This window comes from Lepisosteus platostomus, chromosome 17, assembly GCF_059453375.1.
Source record: "Lepisosteus platostomus isolate fLepPlt1 chromosome 17, fLepPlt1.hap1, whole genome shotgun sequence".
NCBI classification, from domain to species: Eukaryota; Metazoa; Chordata; class Actinopteri; order Semionotiformes; family Lepisosteidae; genus Lepisosteus; species Lepisosteus platostomus.
In genome coordinates, this window is record NC_142627.1 from 26,122,665 (window position 1) to 26,142,085 (window position 19,421).

General features: G+C 36.5%; 1 protein-coding gene across 3 annotated transcripts in view; it reads left to right on the forward strand.

Moving 5' to 3' along the window:
- smap1 (small ArfGAP 1) overlaps positions 1–19,421 on the forward strand; it is a 96,117-nt gene that overhangs the window by 71,865 nt on the left and 4,831 nt on the right. For all 3 annotated transcript variants that reach the window (XM_088610514.1, XM_088610516.1, XM_088610515.1), the window contains 2 exons: positions 7,559–7,643; positions 13,834–13,970. In XM_088610514.1, the coding sequence (XP_088466640.1) occupies positions 7,559–7,643; positions 13,834–13,970 (222 nt within the window). The remainder of the gene's footprint in view (positions 1–7,558; positions 7,644–13,833; positions 13,971–19,421) is intronic.

The window sequence follows — 19,421 nt, forward strand, 5'->3', positions numbered from 1 at the left end:
GATTTGTTCAAAAGCTGAAGATTGAAGAGTCTCTGGAGTATTTCGTGATAGATTAGATATCTTGTAGTTACTCTGCATTAGTTACTTGAGTATTTACCAATAAAACGTATACGGTGATATACTTCATAAAGGGTATGAGTTATGGTTTTTAAATGCTTTAATTTATTGTAAATGTTTTTTATCATAAATGTCTTTATGTAAATCTTCATTTCAGGAGATTTGTAAAGAAATTTACAGTAAGTCCTGTGTATAGTTTATTTTAAAATATTTAAACTTCATCTAAGCCTTCCAGTCTTTTTGAGGATATAAACATGTTAGATGAGAGATGTCAAGGATCAACCAATGTGAACACCTGAAAGAGATAAGAATAGCTTGAATCTGTTGAAATATTGAAGTTTCTGTCATGTCCATTTGGGGATTAATGTTGGGATCTAGTGCTAGTAAGATAAAAGAACATAACTTCCATTACTTTATGCAAAGTGACTGCAGTATTTTGAGAAGAGAAAAATAAGATGTGCTTTAGCTGTTATTAACAGTGTTTGGTGTGCAAACTGCAAATTTCTTTGAAGTTTGAAAAAAAGTGAACACTGGAAATAAGTAATCCTACCCCTAGGAAAGTGAAATTTCTTCTGATTTGGCAAGCAGATTGAAAGGTATAAAAACTGCCTATTTATTATTTCATGCTGGTTTTCTTATAGTTTTTAAACATTTTTGAATGTTGGTTTCCATGTTTTTGTCCTGTATTACCAAACAGATCTAAGGAACTAAGTATCTGTGATTTTTTTTAACAAGTTGTTATTGTCTTTCCAAATTACTTGGAAAGAGAATTCTGTATGGAATACACAGTATATGTATAGTTTACCCAATCTGCCAATGACCAATAAGATAAGATCACTTTATTAGCCATATACAATTTCTTCTATAAGGAATTCATTTTTTCTCATACCCCAGCTTGCTCTCCATGAGACACAGACACACAGACAGGGAGAGAAGCTTGGGGTCAGAGCGCAGGGTCAGCCATTGTACAGCTTCCCTGAAGCAGCTGGGTTTAAGGGCCTTGCTCAGGAGCCCAACAGAGTAGGATTCCTCTGCAGGCCATGGGATTTGAACCAGCAACCTTCCAGCCATAGGCGCAGATCCTTAGCCACAGAACCACAGCTCCGCCCAATGTAGAGAGCTTTGTTTTACGTTGTGAGAAACATAGGCTTGTGCTGCTTTTAAATCTCTGTCTCAGATTTTTTATGCTTGTATTTTAGAGGCAATCAAGTAAAACCTTTATGAATGCATTCCACCGTGAAATACCTACACAAAAAGATTCAAAATATATATTTTTTTATATTTTTATATGAGTAGGCCTTAATGAACATCAAACCCAGGCTGCAGTTTAGTCTGTATAATGCAGAGATGGAAGATAACACAAATGTCAAATTAATTGAGCATAACCAACAGAAGAAGGCTCTGTTACATCTTTGGTTGCCGAGTTTCGAGATCCACTGACAAAAGTGCTTAAAGCAAAATCTCAAAAGAGAAGCTTCTTTAGAAGGTTATGTAGCAAGTCTCAACTTAGACAAGGCTGGATTAGTCTGATGCGCTTTAATGATATCTGGTAGATGAAAGAAATTGCAGTGGAATGTATTTCCAACAGAGGGAGGTTTGTGTTTGCTTAAAATGAGCCAGCTGGCAAAATTTGGTTACTCTGCATCAATTTTAACTGTGAAGGAAAGGTAATGTTGAGTGTTCATCTTAGTTGTGTAAAATGTTATCATTGTGTACTGTATACACTGTAACTAAGTGAAGGAAGTTGCTTTTATTAGTACTTCATTTGGATAAAACTGGCTGCTCTTTATGTTCTAGACCTGCTCCAAAACACTTGTTATATGACAAAAGATTCTAAGAAAATTTTACAATGGAGCTGTAATTTTGGATTTTCTATGAGAGTGTAGAAAATAAATATAAGTATTCAGCAAGATAGGTCCATTGGGAACGAATTCTCATTAACATTGAGCCAAGAGACTCACACTACTATTGCACCTATTATCACACAAGGCAAGCAGTGAATGAAATGAAACAGCCAATTAAATGTAAATAACATAACAGGGTGTGGCAAAGTTAACAAGCGCAAGCATCTAAAAGAAAAATCAGATACAAAGGCAGGGAGTTTCATCAGTTGCAGTTCCAGTCATTGGCAGTAGCAGATTGTTATGGTTTAATCCTAAAGTCACTTGGTGCTCCTGAGAGGCTCAGTTCAATAAAAGTACTTATAAAGACAACTACAATAAATTATGAAGATTGGAAATTGTTTTCCCAGTTAAGATCTTTAAATTAACTTGAACCAGTGAAGCATTTGTTTTGTATGCAGAGGGGCAGTTGATCATGGGAATCACTTTATTGAGGGTGATGGGGGCACTGGTGATAATTCTGGCCATGATATAAGACAGGAATGTAACCCTGTGCCAGGTCCCATCAGGCTTCAGAAACAAAGTATCACCAGTTTAAGAACTGGAAAATGCATATAATTGAACTTGCCTTTTAATTGGCTCAATTAAGTGTTTAAGGTCTGTGATGGAAAGTAAACCTGAAACCAGAGCAGCACAAAGGATTGGCGATGCTCACCCCTGATTTACCCTGATTCTGTAAATGCACTTGCACTACTTTATACTTTGAGGAATGTGTAAAACAAGATTTGATACAAAAAATGGAAACCAATTACAGACTTGATTTTTGCTTTTATATTACATTTTCAAAGTGAAAGTGCTGTCTAATTGGATCATATATTTAAACTATTTTTTCTTCAACTGTATCATTCTTAAAAAAAACCTTCTTGCCATCTTTACTAAGAGAACAGCTCATATTATTTTTATCATCTGAACTGTTTATAATTTTAATTTGATATTTTTTAATGTTGAAAAATGTCCCAAACGTGGAAAATCTCATAGTAACTGATAATTGTTTGTAAGATATATAGTATATACTAAATGTGAAATATATACTCTATGTCAGATATACACTACTGTATATACACTACTGTATGTACAATTTTATTAGTAATTTTGCAAGGAAGTTCTTTTTCAGATGCGGAGAGTAAACCATATTATCAAAGGCATTACATTAATTTCTCATGATATTTGCATAAATGTGATTTCAGTGTGAAGAATCATTATGATATTTTTGTGAATGTCTAAAACGGCTATAACAGGTCCTAGACTGAGGCCCATACATTATATGAGTCATATGACTGAGGCAAATAACATAAAATATAATTGATGCCAAAGAAATAGGTTAACTGCTTGCTAGTAGTTTTTCCATGCTCCTAAAAGAGCAAGGCAAGATGAAAATAGATCTATAAAACAGCAAAGGGAATGCTGACTTAACATTTGCTTTGAAAAAATGCTAAACAAGGGTGATTGAAAAGAGATTTAATAAATGTGTCAGATATTCATATATTAAATGAGCAGTATGTTTTATAAAAATGGTTCAATACCAACATAGAATTATTACTGTCAGTTTTACTCATTCAGGTAGTACGTCTGTTTCAATAATGAGGTGCATCATAAAACTGAAGGGATTCTGGAACTTGACCAAATCAAGCTCTGAATCGGCATATCGACATTAATACCAGCCACTAGTTCAAACATAAAATGCACAAACAGCATTGATGAAATCTGGTGAACAGATGTGATTGGATTTGACATAAAAAAACATTTATTTTTGTCAGAAAATAATTTTCATGAAATGACAATGGTTTGTCCTCCATAAATCTCTTTTAAAATGTCTTTACATTGTGTAAGAGGTTAAACAGTCTTTTAAAAAAGCTAAGATTTTGTTTTTGCTGATGGGACAAGAAAAATCCCTCTCAAGTTTATTAAAGACAGATCATATATAAAAGCTTTGTTCACTGAAATTCTTAAAATTTCTAGTCATGCATCACACCAGGATGATGATCCTGTTTGAGCTGAGTGGTGCATACACAAAGATATAGTATGTTTTAGTTGAAACCTCCTAAGTTTCAATCCCATTGGTATGGCAGTTCCAAAGACAGAGAGAGTAGTGGTTAGGGCCCTGGACTCTGCACCTGAGGGTGTGGATTGAAATGCTCTGTAGAAGGTGCTGTTCTACAACTGAGTGAAGTACAGGTGCACCTTGCTTTGCATAACATAAACATGCATAGATTTGTTATAGTACAATTAATTTTATTATTTTTTTAATAATAATCAGTCAAACATTACCAAAACCGAAACACTACATTCACCTTGCATAGATTGATGGCATTGCTCTTTAGAAAATCGATAACTTCAAAACAAAATAATTTAAGTCCACAGTAAGTCTAAAATCAAACAAAGTAAATGCTCTTTACCTGCAGGCTGACGTGCTTCCTCTCCCCCTGATAAGAGTGTTGATTGTATCCAATTAGCTTCGTTATTTTAGTTTTAAACAAATTTAAAGCTTTCTTACCTAGTTTGTTTAAGCACCTGCAACAGGAAATGCTTGCATAGATCTTGTCTTTTTAAACATTGAAGACAGAGTGAGGCAAACGAAAGTGGGAGAAACGTAAGTGATCAGAATATGGTGTGCTTTGAAATATATTTTAAAACTTTTCAAGTTGAGTCTTAAGCAAAAGTTAACATATTCTAGAAAGCAGACTTTTATGGAATTAAACAGAGATTAAGAGAAGTAAAATAGGTTAACATATCTATGAAACTAATAGACAATGGCAACAATAAAATATATTCTGCATGAAACACAGAACTATTTTGTCCCACGTTTAAAGCAAAATCTAAAATTGAACAACATGCATACAGTATGTAGTCAAGCAAACGCTTCTGCGGTAACTTCAGGCAGTAAGGTTGCATTTGTTTAACAAATGCAATGGTGGTGTTTTCTCAGTTGTTTGCAAAGGGTTTCTTTTTAAACAGTTATTTGGATATTTACAATTTCAGTTTATCCATAACCTGTCCTGTGTTCAAGACTATTTTCTTATTAAATTCCTGCTTATGTTTGTCATGACATATAATACACAGGCAAAGAATTTGCATGTCACATAGCTAGCTGTTTTTCCTGTAGTTTAATTTGCAACTTGCACATTGTATTGTTTCTTTTATTTTCTTTGTTTCCGCCCTCTATCTTCAGCTGAATGCTCTGTTTCGTCATTAAAATCTGTAACTTAGGTTCATTACAAAACACCAATCAATTTTTAAACACTTTTCATTATTTTTTAGTGTTAAACATTTGCTTACTCCTATGTTTCAACGATATAAGCTTTTCCATGAATTAGGGGTGACCTCGGTAGGAGAAGCAGGCTCTCTCTCAGAACAATTTCACGATTGATTGCAAGATCAATAGGAGAGTGTGAAAGACTATGAAAGTGATCATTTACAGTAAACTACAAGGAGAAAATAAAAGAAGTGGCTCTACAGATGTCTTTCACTGCAGTATACCATTAAACAGACCTGTAACTCTCTTGTCCACTCAGTGCAATAAAAACATTTAAATTGGTCAAATGCATCAGATTAACAGCATAAACCACAGAAAAGTATTTTTGGATTCCTACAATATGTGAATAATTTGCTGAAAGGGTTTGGTCATTATTGTTAATATTATTATTTGTGATTAAAATTTAGTTTTATTTGCTGAAGTTGCAGAATAACTAAAATACACAGGAAAAATGTTTTCAGTTTAATACCCCATGTTCACATCTATATTAGATTTAATTACAGTGCAGTGTGAAATACTGCATTAACTGCATCATGTGTATTAATGTCTTGCTCCATATACTGTATGTTAACACATCAGTAAGTACTTCTTCTTGCCAGCATTTCATAAATAATACCACCTGTAACTGTGACAATAACAAGTGACCCATCCTATTTATAGGACATATTTTAATCACATGAGAATTGTTTAGAGACAGTTTCTAGCAAGTGACATCAGAGTATTGACTCAAATTGTGCATTAAGAAACCTGCTGTATGTGTTTCACAAATCCTTCCTGAAAGACCACTTGTTTCAAACCATTTAAAAATTTTATCTAAAGAAAATGAGAATCTCTGATAGTGTTAAAAAGAAATGACCACTGGAGATTAATGGCTGCCTCTGTTTGTAAGGCCAGTGTCCCCCAGGGTGGGGTGGTCCAGGAAATGATGCAAGCTGATGCCAAGGTCTTCTGTATCTGGGTGATCATAGCTGAATGACACTTATTTAAATATTCATCTGATATTAATTATTAAGGCTGCAATTGCTTCGACCTTGATACCTCATATGTTACTAATGTTCTTGTTACTTGCTTGCATAAATCCACGATTAAAGCACTGTCTTTAAAGATTGATTCACTTCAACAGTTCAGTTGTAAGTGCATGTTATATTGCATTTCTTTGCTATACTGTAAAATGTATGAAAAGCAATTTAAGATCAGCAGTCATACTGTGGTTGTGATTTGTGGAGGGACTAGCATTTGAAAATAAGAATGGACACAAACCAGGATAGTGGCTTCAATAATATGGCTAGATGGCTTGTTCTGTACTCCTGCAAACTTTTGCATAAAAAGGTGCCTCCTGTTCCCGGCTTTAAATGCCCTTCTGCTTAGTCTCCACTTGTCACTGTTATTTCTAAAAGGTCTGTTGGGTTGACTGATGGTAATTAATATAAATTATAGACCTAATCAAATATGAAAAACTTTTTTTTTTTAGAAAAACCTGAATGGTCTTTCTTGGTGGTTCTCGTGTTCCAGTTAGATTTAAATCACAATTAAAATGTAATATTTAATAGTTTCTGCTGTTTTTCTGTATATTAGGTAAGAGTTTATCATAACATTATTTGCACTAAATATAGCTTAACATTAGCAGGAGTGCTGATTTATAAAAGCAGTATTTGAAGTGCATAATGGTTCAGTTAGTCAGTTTATTCTTGGATCTGTTTGACCAGTTTCTGAATATCAATGTGCAAAGGGGCAGAAGAGGTTTGTCTACTACTGTATGCAGACCTCTTGTTGAAGTAACATGGTATAGGTATAGAAAAGAGTGATCAATACTTTATATGTATTTCCAGCATCTCTGTGAATTTTGTTTTTGTTTTCTTTCAGTATGTGTTCTGCAACACAGTTCACCACAGATGTATCTGTCTTTATCCCTCTACTTCTCTCCACCAATGTGTGATTCATAAACTCTCAGAGTGACTCAGTTTTGTGAGTTTACAAGCTTCTAAAGTTCTGAAGAATGCTTAGCCATTTTATAGTGTTTTAGTAAGTGCTCTTAAAGGGATGTCAACACATGGGTACATTTAATGTTACAGCGTTATAAATGTTTAATGACTGGAGCTGCAGAGTGCTCTTGTCTCTGAAGAGCTGAGAGCTGCTTCTTCTGTATGTTCAGGCTATCTTAATTCTGCCTCTTCCCACAATGAGAAGCATCTTCAACAGCAGAACACTCAGAGCAATAAAATCCAGATTTCCTTTGCTAGCTGAGCCATCAGACAGAATCTATGAAAGAAAAACATGGACAGATTTATTTTTGGTACGTAAAAAGTGGGAGAAAAAGTTAACCATTTTAAATCCTTCTTTCTTACAGCCTCAGAAGAGAGATGAGCATCAGCTAGATTCTAAAGTCAGCCCCATGAAAAGTGCAGAGCCTGCTGTTGATCTCTTAGGACTTGGTGAGTAATGATTAACCCATTTCCCCAGGTGGCACAGGGCCAAGTGGCTTTGGGAGGGGCTTACTCCAAGCAAGCCCAGCTGTAGTGTTCAGTAGGCCTGAAATAGCATAAGTTGAAAGTTTTGTAAACTAATGCTACTTTTCCACTACTATGCCCAAGCTGTGCCAATGCCAAAATCATGCTTGTTTATTTTTCCTCTGTACTATTTAAGCTGCTGTATTTGACATTGCTTGTGTAATATATGTGGAAAAGCTTCTCACAGAGAGCATAATTTTACATCTGAGTAGAAATTCTCTCAGTTTTAAGCAATTTTTTGCAGTACTGCCTCTTGTTTCGGTTTACGCCCATTGCTGTTAATTATGACATTTGTATAGGAGGTTGCTTTTTTTATATCAGAATTAACACTCCAGCTCTTCTTGGATACTGAAAATTATCCAGGACTGAACTTCCTTTTTTTGCATGTATAGCAACTCTATTCAGTTTTGCACTGCAAGGATTGTTGCAATGTGATGTCATTACTCCTGCCTCATGGTTGCTTACTGCTGAGCCTGTGATACAGCCCTGCACTAGACTGGAGCTTCTCAGGTTGGTTCTTGCTCAGCTTGACAAAGCAGCCAGTGCACCTGTATCATACACAGTACTCATGAATCAATTGTGCCATTGGTAGAAGGATAAAAGACACATGTAATGCTGTTTGTGCTATTAATAATTGTTATCAGCTTATTTGGATGACAGGTTTATCCAAAGTAGCTTGCATATCCATCCATTTACACAGCTGGGTGTTTTTCTGGAGCAATCTGAATGCTCAAGAGCACAATAGCAGTGCTCCTCCAGGGATTTGAAACCAGGGCCAGATCCATGACCACTGCTCTGCACTGCTGCTCAGCATTAAACGGAATTTAATTGAAACAGCATTAAATCAGAACTAAGCACTCTAAATGGAGACAATTTGAAATTTGTATTATAGTGGCTATTAAAATAGATTATGCCTGCCCTCCCCACTACCTACATTCAGATTATATGGGATTGCACAAGTATTGGCTAAGACTTTCCAAATGAAGGATTTTCAGGGTAGTGTAGCCTTCTGATGATGCACAGTCTTTTAATGGAATGTAAGTGGTGAGCAGCAGTAAACAGGCAATGATGTTGTGTAGTTTGGATTTTAAGGAGACGTGGTTTTGACCCACGGAGGGGCCTTTGCTGCTTTCATCTTCAGTTTTTCAGCTTCAGCACTATCCTTGGAGACCAAGGCAGCCATCTATTTACAATCACTTGAAAATAAGCCAGTGCTGTAATCAACTGCAGTTACTGTTCTGAACTGTCCCAGCTTCATTATCCAGCATCATCAGAACTATACTTCCTTAAACTTGTGACTTGCCCGAATGTAAAATTTTCAACTAACTTTGGTGCATCTCTGTCTGCATCTCTTTCTCTTTCTCATCTCTTCCTGAATGAAGAATGTCCCGTTTTTCTTAGACAAGGACTTAATATCTTAAAGATATTTCATCCCGATCAACTGTCATCATTGATACAGTTTTCTTGTACTTCTGATGTCTGTTCACGTGTCTCAGGTAGTAAAGAGAAGTGTATCAAGACCTGCATAAAAGTCTTTGAAATACCTAGTTAGTTTTTATTTACATATTAGTATCTTTCTCATTAGCATTCATTTAGTTATTTTCAGTGTATCTTCCTCTTTCGGGATTACTTGCTCTTTATGTGCTGCTCAGCATAAACCTTCTTGAGTTCATTGTCTGTGTTCATTGTCATTGAACCTGTTTCATTTTCCCTACTTCTGCAGTCATTGTACTAGTAAACCTTTCAGATCTTTGTCTGGGTCAAAATTAATTTGTCAACAGCATAAAAAACATCATAGTATTACTGCAGATATTTACATAGCCATATGTAAGAGTATAAAGAGATGAGATAAGACCATATACAATTTCTTGTATTAGGAATTTGTCTTTTTCACATACTCCAACTTGCTGTCTATGAGAGACAGACACTCAGCCAGGGAGTAAAGCTTGGGGTCAGAGCGCAGGGTCAGCCATTAATATGGCGCCCCTGGAGCAGTTGGAGTTAAGGGCCTTGCTCAGGAGCCCAACAAAGTAGGATTCCTCTGCCAGCCGCAGGATTCGAACCAGCAACCTTTGAGCCACAGCGCAGATCCTGAGCCACAGAGCCACCGCTCCGCCCATGTGAGACACCCTCAATCTCCCACTAGGTTTTTCACTAATTTAGTAAGTGTATTAAGGATTGTGCTGTATTGTAATTATTGCACAATAATTCATCCTAGCCAATGGTAGTTTTTGCTCAATTAACACATTTTAGAAATCCAATACGATTCAGTACAGGTGGGTAGCTGTGTCAGCATGTGTAGGCTGCAAAGGAACAAGTAATAGGTTTATTCCATGCTGAAAAAAAAGAAGAAAGAAAACACAACGTTTTGGCCTTGGAGCCTTGGAAGAAGCCTCCACGGCCTGAAGAAGGCTCCACGGCCGAAACATTGTGTTTTCTTTCTTCTTTTTGTCAGCATGGAATAAACCTATTACTTGATCCAGTACAATTATTTGTTTTTGCACTTATGTTTTGTAGTAGAAGCACTTCTGCTCAATTACCTTACTTTTTGTAGAGATTATGAATACAATTTACTATGATGCACTGTTTGTGTATCTGTGTGTCGGAAATATATTTATGCTATACTGTATATATATATGGAATATATATAGGCTTTTTCCAATTTATATTAATGATTCCTATAGGAGTACTGCTGCTAGGATATTTGAACAATTGCCAACACTAGTTCTGGGGGGCTTAGGTGCACCCATAAATCATCACTGGCTTAAGATCAGCCATTGCTTTGTCCAGGGCATTATTGATTCAGTTGTGGGGCTGAAGACATGAGGTTGAACAGGAAGCCGGAGCACTCTATGGCTATTGAGCACAGAGGCTGGATGGCCATGTTATATGACTGAAGTAATTTCCTTGTGATGAGGATTGACAATTGTCCTAATAGCTGTTCTAATATGTTACTCATTAGGAGATAACCCACACCACGTGCTGAGATCCCAGAGAAAGCTCTGGGATCAATCCATGCCTCTAAACCATCCTCATAAATATGGATCCTACTTTAAAGTTCATTTGCTTGATGTTATTGCAGTCCTATGTTTACTGAATTGGCTCTAAGAAAAAATTGTAACACACCTTAATTGTGTTTGAAAATCCACATGCCCTGTAACATGTTATTTCTCTATAAAAGGTGCATATCATCAGGTTTCTTGTCAGTTACTCAGGCAACAAATTAATGAAAAAAATAGAGAAAATACCATTTAAGCATGAATTTGTTATGGTGGAAATTTGGAGCAATGACTACCATGCTGTGTAATTTAAGTGACATGTTGAAATCATCATATAAGTCTATTTTTCTGCCTTTTTCTTGTATTGCAAACATAGCTTTGCTGTTTCTCAAAAGGGTTCTGTCTGCAGATCAGTAATGGCATTGATTTCAGCTATGGAGTTATTACCTCTCATTGACTGGTTTGCTTATGTCAGGCAGTGGTTGACAGAATCGAACAGAAAGTAGGGAAATCACTCAAGCTTTTAAGTCACTTTGCATTTTTTGTATTTCATTGTTTTATGTTTGTTTGAGAAAAAAGCCTATACACTTCAGTAAGTGATAGGTTTGGGGGGAGATAAGGGCTGATGTATTATTTAGACACAATATTGCCTGAACTCCCTTTGGGAAGAGAAAGCTGCTGCAGAAGGAGGAATTTATAGTGTATACTTCAACCATGGGCAGTGTGTGATGTGAGGTCGAAGGATGATGAGACTCAAATTGAACAGTGTGTCTTACTGATGTGTATTTTAAGTTAGAGTAGAAAGAGCTCCCAGAGTGGCCATCCCGTTATAAATATAGATGAAAGAGTCTGAGGAAATAAGCTTTCTTTCTGTCTAACATATCACCATAGGAACAAGGTCCATCACTTTGCTGTAATCTGTCATGGCTGTTACTGTGTTTGGTGGTCCATTAACAGAATAAAACTCTCATTCCCTATAAGTCTGATAGAGAGCAATTTGCACTGTCTGTGCCATGACGATTTAGGACATCAGACATGGAAGGTGTTTACCAAATATGTTTTTGGGTAATTTAAAGTATTAAAGTCTCAGAATATTTTTTAGCTGTGATTGCACGTTCTTGTTTGCATTGTTAATTATAATGCTTACATGTATTTTAGCTGCTCTCTTGTGCAAGACTGTGAAGTGTTCTGAGCGTGGGTGGAAGTCTACATGTTCCTCAGAACCACACTGAAAGATTGGGACTGCTTGTGTGCAGCTGTTGTTTCATTAACACATAAAAAGAAATGAAGTGCAAATGTTAGCACACATAAAATATCCTGAAGAAATAACATTAGTCACTGATGTGCTGTTAATTACAAGCCTGAGTCATTACTGAATGTAGTTCATACAAAGTTCTCTGAAGGTTGATTTCTAACCAAGGCTGGATAGAGACATGCAAGCAATAGGGAATTCTTTTTGCTCAGTCTGGAGGTAAAGAAGGACAGAGTTTAACATTTTTCTCAAGATGTCAGACATTAGAATAGCCTGTTTGAGTAAAAATGTGAGAATTGTGAGCTCAATAGATATTTAAGATATTTGATCTGTATCACCTGTCATCAATGATACAATTAGCTTATTTTTCTGAAGTCTGTTCACTTGTCTCAAATAGTAATTCAGAAAATTATTTAGCAAAACAGTTACTTATTCTTTTTTTTTAATTGAATAGAGTTATTTGTTTTTTGCTTTGCTGTTTGACTTCAATAAAGTTTACAGTATGTGGATTTCCAACCCTACAGTCATCAGAACTTGTAGTAGAGACTGTTTGGAGTGCTCTGGGCTTCTTGGCAGAGAGAGGGAGCTGTATTAAATCACAAGAAACCTGTAGAATGGCATATTTTTATCATGCTTTAATGTTTACCTTTATGAAATGTACATTGTGTTTATCCCATCAACTGTTTCAAATAGGTCCGCCAGAGTAGAATGAATGTGTCGCTCTGTTACAAGAGCAGATTGAAGTAGCACTGCAATTTGAAAAGAGAGTGTTCTCCACTCTATAGTTATTTTTAAAAAAATAAGTGAAAGATCATTCACAGCTTTTTAAAAAAGTGTTTGCTCCACGAGAGCTTTTGATATATGCTATAGATTCATTCAGATTTCATATGAAAGATTCAATCATTTTTTATAATTAGTACTCAAGATAACTTTACAAAGGTTCTGCTGCAACAAGCCATGAAATTTTTAACTGATTGATTAGTTAAATAGAAGCTCATTCTAGCTAAGATATTAATTGGATAGATCTGATGGATCAGATTGGGTAGTGCTAAATGTTCAATAAACACATAAATATGCTCATATATGTGAGAATCATCACATATATTTTTGGTACTGATACAAACTAAAGTTACAGTTTTGTTTTTAAAGACTTAAGTGAACACTGAATTTCAGAGCAGGTCAATCCTTATACCTGCTTTTTAATTGAGTGGTGTTTTCTACCTACACATGAAGTCAGTTCAAAGCATTACTTCCCTGTTTGGGTTTCAGCAGCTGCTGCTTTGTAAATTGCTTTTTGCTGTCAGCCTTAGCCTTACCAGACTTATTGTATCCCATTGTTGCTGACAATGACCCTTTGAACTTCACTGTTCAAGATCATGTTTTAACAAAGTGAAGAGTGGCATTCTCACTGCACCCCAAAGTGGCTCTTCCTCCTGTGCAGCCTTGACCCCAGTTACACACCTGGGGTCATGTCTTACAAGGTGCTTTACAGCTGGAAATTTTTTCAGTTGTTTTTTTTTTTGTTGTTGCCTTCAGTATCTCCTTACTGAATGAAAGTGATTAAGAAGAAATTTGTTTTTTTCCAGATTTTTAGAAAGCAGTTTCTCACATGCCACTGCATCCTGCTCCTAGTCTCCAAGAGACCACATTTTAAATAAATCACAGAACAATTTAATGTCATTCTGCTAATCTAGTAATTCACAAATGCAAGCCTACAGTATGTGCTTGTGAGAAGACAGAAAAAGACAAATTTAAGGACGAGGTAGGTGGAGTGGAGCAGGGTTCTCTTTTCTAGGTACTGCTTTAGAATTGATAAACAGCAACTGCTTTTCCTAAGCTGCCCTTTGTGTTTGTTTCCTCCAAGATCCCCCTACAGCAGGTCCCCTTGATGCAAATGGAAGCGGTGCCAGCAGCAGTGCAGCGCCATTGAGCGACGACCTCGATATCTTTGGCCCCATGGTTTCCAATCCCCTTCCATCCTCATCATCACAGGTCCCTCAGGTAAGCACGGAACCCTCAACAACATAAAAACCCACAGGAATATTTAACTTCCCAGTGTTTCTTTTCTCCTTGACCACTTGCTTTCTAATTTAATAAGATAAAATTATTACATTTACCTTTCTTGTTAAAGTGGATTAAATTGATTTGTAAAGGTGCTGGAAAAATTAAAGAGTGCCTAGTGAATAATGTTTACACATTAGCATACTTTGTTAAGGAAATCATAGTCTGAGATAAAGGTAATTACCATTTCTTCTGGATTTTTAATGTCCCATAAATGATGTTTTAGATGGTTCCTTCCTTTCTAGAGATACACTTTGTTCTGGCATTAAAAATTCAACATTATAAATAAAACATGCAGTTTTTAGGAGTGTGTCAGTTCAGTGGTCTGTCTGCAGAAAAGCTGCTATTGTATGAGCATGTTCAGCTGAATATGAAAGTGCAAGAGACAATAAAAAATTTAAAACTTTCATGTTATGAAAAGAACCATTTGGTACACTTGGGAGTTTAAGCATGAACAGCCATTTGTCTTCAATCTGGGAATGTAGTCAGACCACCAGGCCTCGTATGTTTCCAAAGACTCCTGTGGGATTACTGTGCTGCAGTGTGACCAGATTGGGTATTAAGCCAGATAACCAAACAATTCTCTACTTCAATTTATGTATTATTGAAGTATATGCAGAGGAAAACATTTTTCCTTTGTCTAAAAATAAACAATGAGTTACCTCTAGTAACTAGAGGCTTTTTGTCTGTGCAGAGCAGTTATCTGTAATACCTATGTTTGCATGAAAAATTACTACATACCATTTTGCATTATAACATGGCATTTAATGCTAAGGTTGTCATTCTTCTTTGATAGTTTAGTAACTTATACTTTTTATACTTCATGCTGGATATAACCTCTTTGTACTTAAATGGTTTTATGGTATCAGCAATAAATACACAATGTTGCTCAAACTCAATAGGATGAACATTCGTATTATATCAGAACCAAAAAAGGGAAGACACATTTCTTAGGCAATGTATGTCACATACAGTATTTATTATGGATCACTCCTCTCTTCAACTTGAAATGTATGTACTGCCTGCCTTCTGACTGTAGGGCTTCATTAGAATAGAGTGGCTATGAGGCACCCCTGTTTCCCCCTGCAGTGTGGTGTACTGTACTGTAGCTGTTCTGAAAGCTGTCCCCTTCTGTCACAATTCACCAGTTCTGGCACTGGGACATGCGTGTGGCTGTGGTGTCAGTCTCAGGGTCTTGTTGAAAGATTCAGCACTGCTAAGGACATGCTTCACTGATCTAATTAACTGATGAAGAGATGGCTAGCAGGAAGTCACGGTAAAGACTCATTTACCGTACTGAAGGAGAAAAGGGATCAAGTATTTTTTTGCATTTTCTAACTGCTTCTTCCAATATAGGGTTGGGGGGGAGCTGAAGCCTATCCTGGCAAGCAACAGACACCAGGCAGGGTACACCCTGGATGGGACACTAGTCCACAACAGGGCACTCACACACACTCACACCAGGGCCAATTTTCACAGAAGCAAATTAACCAGCCGGTATGTTTTTGGACAGTGGGAGGAAACTGGAGCACCCAGAGGAAACCCGTATGAACATGGGGAGAACACACTGACAGAACGTCAGGTCCTGAATTGAACCCAGGGCCCCTGAGAAAGTAGTGCTAACCACTGTGTCTCCTGTATGTTTTCATTCTATTTTTAGAAATATATAGCTGTTCAATCATCCCTTTAATATTTCATAATTTGCTTTAAGTTATAAGGGTCTAGATTAGATAAATTACTGTCTTCTTTTAAACAACCAGACTTCTAAAGGACAACTTTCTAAAAGCATTTATTCAGAGTATAGCTTAAGCCCTGAGTCCCTGATGTGAGCCTGAGTTATGTTGTAGCTGGCTGTGGCTTCTGGGGAAGGGTGGGCTGGAGTCTGTCCTGTGAGGTTGCAGTGCTGTCAGTGACAGACCTGCCCATCGACCAGCTCTGTAATGTGTGTGTCACAGGAAAGTGTAGTAGTTCCGATGCCCCTACGGAGATACAAGGCTGAGCTACAGTAAGTTGATTAGCAAATAGAGATTTCATATTGGGTGGATATAATAAAGAAATACCAGGCATGGTACCAGGGGTGGTTTTCTAGTTTCAGCATAGTGTGTATTATGTTTGTAAATTGATCTAAATTAATTAAGCTAAATTCAGAAAAATGTGGCACAGAGGGAACATCAATGGGAAAACTAGAGCTCAGATAGTTGTCCAAATCAGAAACAAGTCCAAGGCTTGATTCAGATAAATGTAGATTTATGTCATCAATCATGGATTAGAAGAATTGCAAAAACTTAAGACAGAGTTTAGGGGTGGAAGAAAGAGCAGAGTTGTCTGGGAATTTAATGAGCTTGTTAATAACAGAAAGGGCATTTCATCCTTAATGTTTTTTATTTGTTTATGTAATAATAAATAATAATTGTACTTAGCCTTGATTGTAATAATTCTTTCCATTTCTTGCTTGGCCTTTCTAATTTCCTATTTCACCTGTGCTTGCCTGTCATTGTACTCCTTTTCTTTGACTGGATCCTGTTTGTTTTTGCTTTGGACTTATTGTATGAAATGTAGGAAGTTTCAAAACAAACTTCAAAGCATAACCATAAGAGGACTACTGTTCCCTAATGGTTGCTTCTGTTTACCTCAGTCTGTCTTGATTGTTGTGTCGAACATCTGACCCAAATACGTTCAGAGACTCTTGATTTGTCTGGCTTTACTTTCTGAGCCTAAATACTTTTTATAATGTATAACACTGCTCCCCTACCCTACCCTCTTCTATCTTTTGTGTCTCTCCAGAAAAAGATGCGTCCATTAATGTTACATTTTTCTCCATCATTTTCAATTCTCAATCATTTTCTTTGATTTCAGAAGAGTCATAATTGTCTGCTCATGTGGTAGCTTCTATCTTGTGTAATTTGATTTCTAATACACCTATCAAGTATGTCTAAGCATTTAATTGCCTGGTCCTTCATTTAGATTTTCTTTGGTCCTTTGGTCCCCCCACCTCCATTTCAGTATAAATGTTTCTGATTTTCCTTCTGGATTCGTGAGACAAGATTCCTCATTTAGATGCAATCTTACACTTCTGTACAGATGGCCTTGCCAAGTTTCCAGAGGCCAAGAAACTTAATCCCTTTTCTGCACTCCATGTTTTCATGTATACCTTGTGTTAACATTTGTATCTGTTCACCTTTAACTGGTGATCTTCAGAACAAATAGGTTTAGTCCTTTTCTTCAGTTTGTTGACAAATTGTCTGAATTTGTCAACAGATGGAAAGTGTGCTGTTAATATCAATGTCTTTTGTGCCACTAGACACACACACACAAAAAGAAGATCATGCTTCTTGGCATTGTAATTTAAACAGTGCCCTTGTTTAACCCTTCCAATTAATTCTTGATTAATTTATTTAGCATTTTAACTTGTCATTAGACAGAACTCATGCAATGCATGTAGCTATATCCTCTTTTCCTAGAAGAGATAGTCCTGTTGAATGGATGTTGAGAGCAAAATATTTAAGCATCTTGAAGCTATTGCAGCGTAAAATAGTGAAAATTGAATAGTTAAAATTTTCAGTTTATAATAACATAGTATGAAGCCTATTAATAACAAGATATAATTGACCTTAATTGTAGAATATTGTGTCATGCTAATTTCCAGTGACGTTAGCTGAAATCTTCACCCCATGCCAATGTGCTGTGTAGCCCAGCCTTAGTTTCGATCATGAAGCTTATCAGTCCACTTTCTCTATGTAGCTTGTGGGCTGTGGCTAGTGTATCTTTTCTTGCAGCTCAACCAGATTATATAGTCTAGGAGTCTAGCTATGACTCGCGCTTGGTTCAAAATTAATCAAGGGGGGAATGGTGTCTCCTGTAACCATAGAGAAACCAAGATTCATCTTTACAACAATGTGGGCCATGCTGTCATAGGGAAAGGCCTTGGGGGAAGGTTTCCAATTCTATACTGTCTGTGCTTTGTCTCTTTTTCATTTTTTGAGAACTCCACATTGAATGCTTGAGTTAAGGCAATTTCTTACTCAAACTGAGAGGAAGTAAAGTTTTTCTTCTAGCCTTCACAAATATTTAACCATTTTGGTAATCATCCAGATTTATTTTTAAACATATAATCATGTATCTTGTTGAATGGCTCAGGCACATGTGCCATTATACCGGTTACAGTTTGAATGACAAAATCAATTCTGTGCTAAAATACAAGTCAATAGAGTGTGGCAGTGATATGCCACTGAATTATTTCTCTACTTAAAGCTACACATTCCGAAATGTCTGCTCAGTGGTATGAAGTATCTGTTCTGGCTTTCTGCACTTTGGTAAGGGGCAGAACGCGAGCACAGCTGGTCAGCAGGTAGCAGCACTGGGGCATTCAGAACCACATTCAGAAGGTAAAATTCAACTTCAATACAGAAATAAAGTACTAACTTGAAATTGTAGGTTTTAAACAGTTCAATTAACAAAATAAACAGTAAGAGTAATAGATATTTTTCTTGTTTTCAACATTTACTTAGCTCTTGCTACCAAAACAAAAATTTGAATATGCACAGTAAAACACCTTGGGGCAATTCAGGCAGAATGGCTCCTGTGGTAGTATACTCCTGAGCCGTGTGAATCGGTGGTAGTAACTGCTTGTTTAAGCTGTCAGTGCTCCACCTGTCTTGATGCCCAGGCCGTGTAAACAGGTGTTACCTTGGAAACTGCTGGACCTCTGACTCTAATGTGATGAACTGAGAAATGGCAACAGTTAATAACATTGCTTACTTGCTGGCACATTCATTCTTAGAGTTAAGGTTCTAGATCAAGGTTGCAAGTTTAGATTCTGTGTGGGACACTACTCTTGGTTTTTAATGTATGTAACGTAGAAATAATCTAAAGATGTGGGTTTCTTGCATTTTTACTAATATAAATAAAGACAATTTACAAGCTCTTAAAATAAATATTGATATTCAACAAAATTATTCAGCAGGATAAAATCTGCTGACCACATAAAAATAATTACAATATAATAATGGTGTGTAGCTGGTGTCGTTTTTTTTCCCCCGGTATGAAAGAACAAAAGAAAAAATTCTAAAATGCAAGATTTTCAGTGTTAAAGTCTGGTGAAAAATCCATTACAGCCTCTCCTGTCATCGTCTGTGCCTGGTAGAAGAAATAAATCACAATGATTTAGGAAAGGTGCCCTGATAGAAGGTAAAAAGGGTGGATGCTTTGTACTGCCTGTCACAGAGACAACTGTGCAAAGAGGTTAATCTCTTTGCCTGCATAATTGTGCGATGTTCGTTTTAGAATCAAGATCAGGCTTTTTACACACATATGGGATCGCAAGATGCTTAGCGCTGGCAGATGAGGCTGTCTGAGTGTAGATTTATTTTTGAATTATGTAAGGGCTGTCTT